The sequence below is a fragment of the Tachypleus tridentatus genome, chromosome 2 (genome assembly GCF_004210375.1).
Source record: "Tachypleus tridentatus isolate NWPU-2018 chromosome 2, ASM421037v1, whole genome shotgun sequence".
Classification (NCBI taxonomy): domain Eukaryota; kingdom Metazoa; phylum Arthropoda; class Merostomata; order Xiphosura; family Limulidae; genus Tachypleus; species Tachypleus tridentatus.
In genome coordinates, this window is record NC_134826.1 from 114,001,129 (window position 1) to 114,008,181 (window position 7,053).

The following is a 7,053-nucleotide window of genomic DNA, read 5'->3' on the forward strand; positions in this document are numbered from 1 at the left end:
CGAATTATAAAATATCTTAGTAGAAATTATTGTTACAGTCAAAATTGGTATTGGCACAATTTCTGAGAGGATTTCTTCCAACCCTCTTATTGAATAAATTTTGGTCAATCTATTTATCAAAATAGGTTATCATATACACACATTGCACTGTTTCCAGTGTGACATTCCTCAGACTTCCCACCATATTTTTCTTCCACTGGAGCACAGCAGTCCTTTCCAATTCCAATTTCCAACTTGCATGGGTGATGGACCATGGAGGCTCCTTCCTGAGTGAGTTTAGAAATTTACTTTACAATTCATAATAATGATTATCCCCTTAGTGAGAAGAGGGCAAAAATGTTTTCCTTAATTCCATTTCCCCTGGTTGCTTTTTCCCAGATGGTCAGCAGTAGATAGAAAAATAAAATTGTTGGTTGTAGCAAGTCCAGCCTACACGAGATCCTCCTCATAAAATCAGGGTTGGGATGACACAGCCCTGTTCCTATAATTACATATAGTAGAGGCTCCTCTTCTCATTAATTAATTATCTTTTTTTTTATATACCTCTCTTACAGTTTGAGTTGGGGGACTTTGTATGCTTCATAATGCCACCAGCAGGATGTATGTACACTATTTTTTTTCAGTTGAGCAAATGTTCTTTGTCCTCCTCATAATTCTGGATACAGGATGTTTCTTCCCTGCATTTACAATTCTGTGAGTTATGATTTCTGCTCATAATGCAGGTTACAGATACCACCATTCTTATGGTTGAGTTAAAGCTGTGCCACAACACCTATGATGCCAGTATTATTTATTGCACTTTAAGCTTATACAGTGGTTTTGAGGTTTTGTCCAGTTTTGAGTGAAAGCTAATTTTCTATTTGTAATTCTGTTTGCTTGGCATATAACATTGTTATTTATGGCTGGGGTTGCCGAGTCTATATAACATGGTCTACATGCCCTAACCACTGTGTTTATGCTACATTATGTTACAATTCTTTGTTAATCCATAATCTCCTTATTCTGAATACTGGTTTATCTGGTTTAGATTGTATATGTGCATAGTTACTTCTGATCACACTGTACTATGCATTTCATCTCGCAGTACTAATAGCAGCTGTGCAAATTTTCCTAATGCCAAAGGCAAATTATGGAACCTCATCTGTATGGTTGAGATTGGATATCTACATGTTTTTTCAGTTTATATTTTGCTGTAAATTGTACCACTCTCTGAAGAAATTGCACTTGTGCACATCCTTTCTTTCTACCCTTATCAGATTAATTTTCTGCTTTTAGATTGAAGGGAATTCCTGTTCCAGTTGTAATGCAGTACACCACATGTATGCTTCAATTTCGTCTTGGTACACATTTGTTCATTCTGGATGATTGCTTCTACTTAGTTTCAATGTTCAGTACATACACTGGCCCTTTTAACCTTTTGCAATGTGAAATTCTAGTTTTGTGTAACAGTAGGTAAGACCATATCAGAAGTTAACATTTCCTTACAATGAAAATGTATTTCCAATAGGTACTTAACTCACACACTTTCCACCCTTCCTCCCCACTGCTGGTGTTCTTCTTTTAAAGCAATTATCACAAATGAAGATTGGGTGGGAATACCAAAGGAATAGTGTCACAATACTATTCATGGATAGTAGTTACATGCTACATATATGTTCAGAATAGTGACGTGAAATTAGTACAGTTGTGGAGTCATTAAAAATATCTTAGAAATAAGAAAATTAGTGTTATGGAATGGCCAGGTCAATCACCTGATATTAATCTGATTTAAAATTTATGAGCTGAGTTAAACTGATTAACATAAGATTGCAAGCCAAACATGGAAGATGGACTTTTTAAAGTACTCAAAGAAGAATGGCAGTTGATAACTAGGGAATATCTGCACAAACTCATTGAAAGCATACCATGTTGATGTGAAGCAGTAGTGAAATCATAGGGAATGCCAACTAAATACTAATTTGTGAAACTGGTTTGCATTATTTTGAGTTTCATTCTTATGTTCTATTATTGCAGAGAAACTTGTTTGATCAAATTGTAGGCTAATTGGAATAAGAATATCTAAGAAACTACAGCACGTGTACAACACTTTTCATGAGTATATATAACTAAAATCAAGAAAAGTTCAGGTATTCATGATAGCCGGTGTTAAAATTAGGATTTGAGATCATATTTGAACATATGTCATTGAGTGTGTTCTAAAAACATGTATTTTTTCAATTTTTCTGTTATCTGATAAAAGATATAATAAATTAACAATATTTTTAAAGGTGGACCACTTTTTTTTCTCCACTCTTTATTTCAAATACTGTTTAAACAAAATTGGCTTATTCCAAATTTTTATCTTAGTACACGAAAACTATTTAGCTTAAGCTGAAATAGTTAAACATAATAACAACTGTTGAAACTGTAATGGTGTTAACCCTCTGGATTTACCCCTCTAATAGTTAAGTGGTGCAGTCTTAGGGCTCACATTGCAAAAAACTAATACTCATGATGGACATAGCTCAAATAGTTCATTACTTAGCATTGAGCTTAAGGTCAAATAAATAAATAAGCCCTGTTTAGTAATGAGAGAACTTGAAAGAGTTTAGAAAAAAACATTTAGCTTGAAATGAGACATATGGTTATTTTTAAAGTATGTTAAGTGTTTAAATAAATATTTAGTAAAAATAATATATTCAAGTCTCATGAACTTTGATATCCTCAGATAAAAAACATTAACTGTCTTGGTAGTGAAAGGTTTGGAATAGTTCTCTAGCATATGATAATTATTACTGCAATGTTGTATAAGCTGAATTGAAGTTAACATTGGAAAGAGATATCTTAACATTAGAGTTTTTGATACCTTATGTATTTGTACCCAATAGTTTTGTGTTCTGTTGTAATATATACCTTGTCTCATTTCATTTTATTTATATTTATTGTAATTTAATGGTTCTCTAGGTTTGAAGAATTCCCTTCTGTGATTTTCACTTTTGAAAAACTGGAGATTCTACTTGCTTCAGACAACAAGATCAGAATTGTAAATGTTTCTGGACTTGCTAAACTTCCAGTATTAACTGTTTTGGATCTTCAGAATAATGATATTTCAAATGTGCCTCCAGAACTAGGGAAGTTAAGGCAATTAAGGTAAACATAATTTAACTCAGTTGTACCTGAATGGATGTATTCTTTCTGAAGGGCAAAAATGGACTATCAACTAAAAATATTTTATAAAATAAGCTTCTAGTGGCATTTCCAAATAATAACATCAAAACTGAAATTTATTCAAGAAAAAAATATTTGGGTTCATTTTAGCACACTCTATATGAAAACACTGGTGTTTGTCAATTTCCTGACCTTTTTTATGACTATAGCATCACATATGTCTAGTCCCTTTGGAAGAAAGTCAAAATAGGCTTGAGTTGCATAAAAGTCTGGTAAAAGAATTCTGTATAGATGTGGGGGATAAGTAAGCAAATGGTATGGAAGGTTGACTGGATGGTAAAAAGCAGAGGGTGGTTACAAATGGAGTTAAGTCAAACTGAATTAATGTTACAAGTGGGATTCCTCAGGGTTCAGTCTTAGGTCCTTTGCTCTTTTTGACTTGCATCAATGGCATAGATGACATTATGAACTGATATGACTTTTTCACTTAAATATAAGTGTAATTTCATTGATTTTAGCCAATAATTGTTTTTCAACCTCAGTTATCATGATGGTAACATATTTGGCTGTATCTCGGCTTTAAGTAGCCATTGGTTAGTGACATGAACCTAAAATGAAAGTTTGTTTTTTTCTGTTCTTTATAATTTTATAAACTAATATGGCTTCCAGTTCAACAAATACTGGAAAAAGTGATCAAATTTTAGCTCAGTGGTACATTGCTAGAAGAAAAGATGTTTGAACAATATCTACCACAATTACATTATTGATTGTTTTAAGCTGTATTTACCATTTTATAATTCATATGATGGTGCCACATGCTAGGGAAAGTTTTTGGGAGAATATAATGATGGTAATTTAGTTAAATTAGTTCATATCTGACTGTATCAAGTTTTTTTCACTTATGAGGTTCCTATCTTGGCCATGTATACAGTGGACCTTTATCAATCTAAGTAACTGCTTAAATGGGCTTAAAAGGGAAATCTTAAAATGTGAAAAAAACTAGGTTTAAAGCTTATTGCATATGTTAAATGAAATCTTTTGTTTAATAATTTTAGAAAAGTTGGGTGCTTATAATTTTAGTATTGAAAAATTTTATTTTATCCCAGTGATTATATGCACATTGAAACTGAATGAGGCATTTTTCAAATAAAATCAGATAAAATGAAAACTTACTTATAGGAAAGTTTTTATATGAATCTAGAGGGACACAAAAAACAGTCATTAAGAGCTAAGTCCAAGCTAAACATTTATAATTGTTTTCTTAAAAATATTACTATCAACACTTTTAGAATATTTCAAAATTGAATTCATGAAAATATTTTATTTGCTGATACTATATAATCTGTAGAAAGTTTATGTGCAGTTTTAAACTATTTTATCGAGTATTTTCTTATTGTGGTACTATATGATATTATACAATAATAATTATAAAAAAAATTAAACACATGTTATTTACATCTTTTTATTTCATATATCAAATATACCTTTATATACCAAATCAACTACTTAAACTAAGGAATGGTGTCAGTACATTATGAAACTTTTACTGAAACTCCTTTATAATAGTAGTAGTTTTAAACTGTTACTTTTATAAATGCATGTAAGTTGTAAGTCATATTTAAAATTGTACTTTCTAGGTCTTTACAACTGGAAGGAAATCCTTTCCGCAATCCTCGGCCATCAATTCTGGCAAAAGGAACTCCAGCTCTTTTGGAATATTTGAGAGACAGAATTCCTTGTTAAGCATGCTGTAAATATATATTTATCTCTCAACAAGTTAGTCTAAAACAATTTTTATTTTTTGTTAGACAAAGGAATCAGAATTTTATTACTTTTTCTGCTGTTGTACTTTTTTTTTTTTTACTTTTATATTTGGTATCAGAACTAGATTAATGTGTCACATTTTTATTTTGATATGTTTTTTCTAGAGTTTTGTCCTGCTAAATAATCTTTAATATTCATTTCAAAAGGATATCCTGTTTTTTTCATTTTACGGAGGTCTGTGAACTGTTACTTTTTTAACATGTAAAAATCAAACAAATGAACAAACATGGACAAATAAGACTTTTACGTAATATTTAGTAACTGCTGTCTTTGACGTTAGTATATATGCAGTACTAAGTATAAGATTACCTGAAATAAAAAGGATTTCTTTATGTTTAAATTCTTTAAATTTACTTGTGTTTTGTTAGGTGTTTCAATTAATAACTATTGTGTAGTTTTAGGGTTTAAAAGCAATTAAAAACATTTTTCACATGAAGTAAGTTTACATAAAGAATCAGCTAGTATGTGTTACATACCTCACACATCAAGATTATTTAAATTGAAAACATGTCATTAAATGATTAACAAAGATGTTTTACCATATTTATGAAATTTGGAAATAAAGTTCTTGATATTTAATACATTTAATATCACATTAAAAATACAAACTAAGTTACTCCAAAATATTGTGCATACGAGTACTATAGGTATCTATTACAACTGCATTTTGCTTTTTATTTTGAAAATGTATGAAATAAGTTTTCTTTTAAGTGTGAGTATATAAAGATCTTATTACATTTTCATTGCTTATTACTGTAAATGCAATTCCAAATAAACATTTATGATAACATTATTTGGGATTTAAGTCATTTGGTTAAAACAATTTCATCAGCTGCTGATAAACTTACAGTCGTGAACTGATCTTTTGGTTTTAGTAAAAGAAAATGAGACTGTTAGCATTGAATGTGTTGTTCCATAGTTAAAGGAAGTAGTTTATTTCTCTGTTTTTCTATTATTCATACCTTATATATCATGCAAAATGTAGGATAGTGTCCCAAATTAGACAAAAAATCTAACTAAGCTCTGGATGCTTTTCTGATTCCCATTTATAATGAGACTACTGACAATATTTTTATTTTAGGAGTATTGGAACAGAATGAAATATTTTCAGAAATATCAAACATATCTCGTAATACTAAAATTGAAGGAAAAAAGCAATTTAACACCTCTAATTATCCATAAGACAAATATAATTTAAATTTTTAAACAACTTATTGACTTTTTACACAGAAAATACTGTAACTTAGAAAAAAAATTACTAAAAATACAATTTTGAACAATATAATTAATCTTTTTTTTCTTTTTGACAAGATTCCTTTATGTCCTTGCAACTCCTTTGTTAAACAGCTGCCTGTGATGGTGAGCCAATGGAAAATATCTTGACGTTTTTTCACTCATTAGGGGTTGCTATTCCTGAACTAGCTTAATAAATATTTTAGCAGAGTCATTTAACTGTTTATGTATTGTGCAGTATTTTTCACAAGTTTCATATTTCTCATCTTCAAATGTTGATTTGAAGATGGCTTCCCCAGTTTTTAGTTGACTCCTTTTAATTCCAAAATGACAGAAAAGAACAAAAAACTCAGGTGAAAGCAAATCAGAGAGCTGTGTCATAAAAAATGCAATAGGATAGTTGGTATCTGCCACAAATATAACTTCATGACAAGCTCAAAGCTGGTCAAATTTAAAACTATGCACATCTCTTCCCAAGAAACATGTTACAATCAGGCAAAGATACTTATTATCTCCTTTCTGAAATGTGTCTACTCTGAGTGCATGGTTACAAAATTTTAGACTTCTCTGTGCTAGCTCAAACATCTGAGAAACAGTCTGAATCAAGTGCAAGGAAAATTAAGATTTTTCATCTTATTTACATCATGACATATTTCAGGCCAAATTGGTTTCAAAACTTGGTATATTTTTCTCCTTGAACCTATACTCTTTTGCCCTGTCAAAGCCTCCATCAAATGGGAAATGTGCATCTTATAAATGTGATAATGGCACATATGAACAACAGTAAAAGATTTTTCAACTCCATTGTACTGACCTGTGGTGGATGAAGTGGGGTTGCAACAAACTGCC

The 7,053-nt window shown here is 30.6% G+C and overlaps 1 protein-coding gene across 4 annotated transcripts in view; it reads left to right on the forward strand.

Annotated features, from left to right (window-relative positions):
- LOC143244877 (leucine-rich repeat-containing protein 40-like) overlaps nt 1-7,053 on the forward strand; it is a 129,921-nt gene that overhangs the window by 108,236 nt on the left and 14,632 nt on the right. For 3 of the 4 annotated variants that reach the window (XM_076490319.1, XM_076490324.1, XM_076490321.1), the window contains 2 exons: nt 2,944-3,129; nt 4,785-5,764. In XM_076490319.1, the coding sequence (XP_076346434.1) occupies nt 2,944-3,129; nt 4,785-4,890 (292 nt within the window). In that variant the 3' untranslated portion in view covers nt 4,891-5,764. Of the gene's footprint in view, nt 1-2,943; nt 3,130-4,784; nt 5,765-7,053 lie in introns of those variants that run through there. The other variant, XM_076490320.1, reaches the window with a different exon arrangement.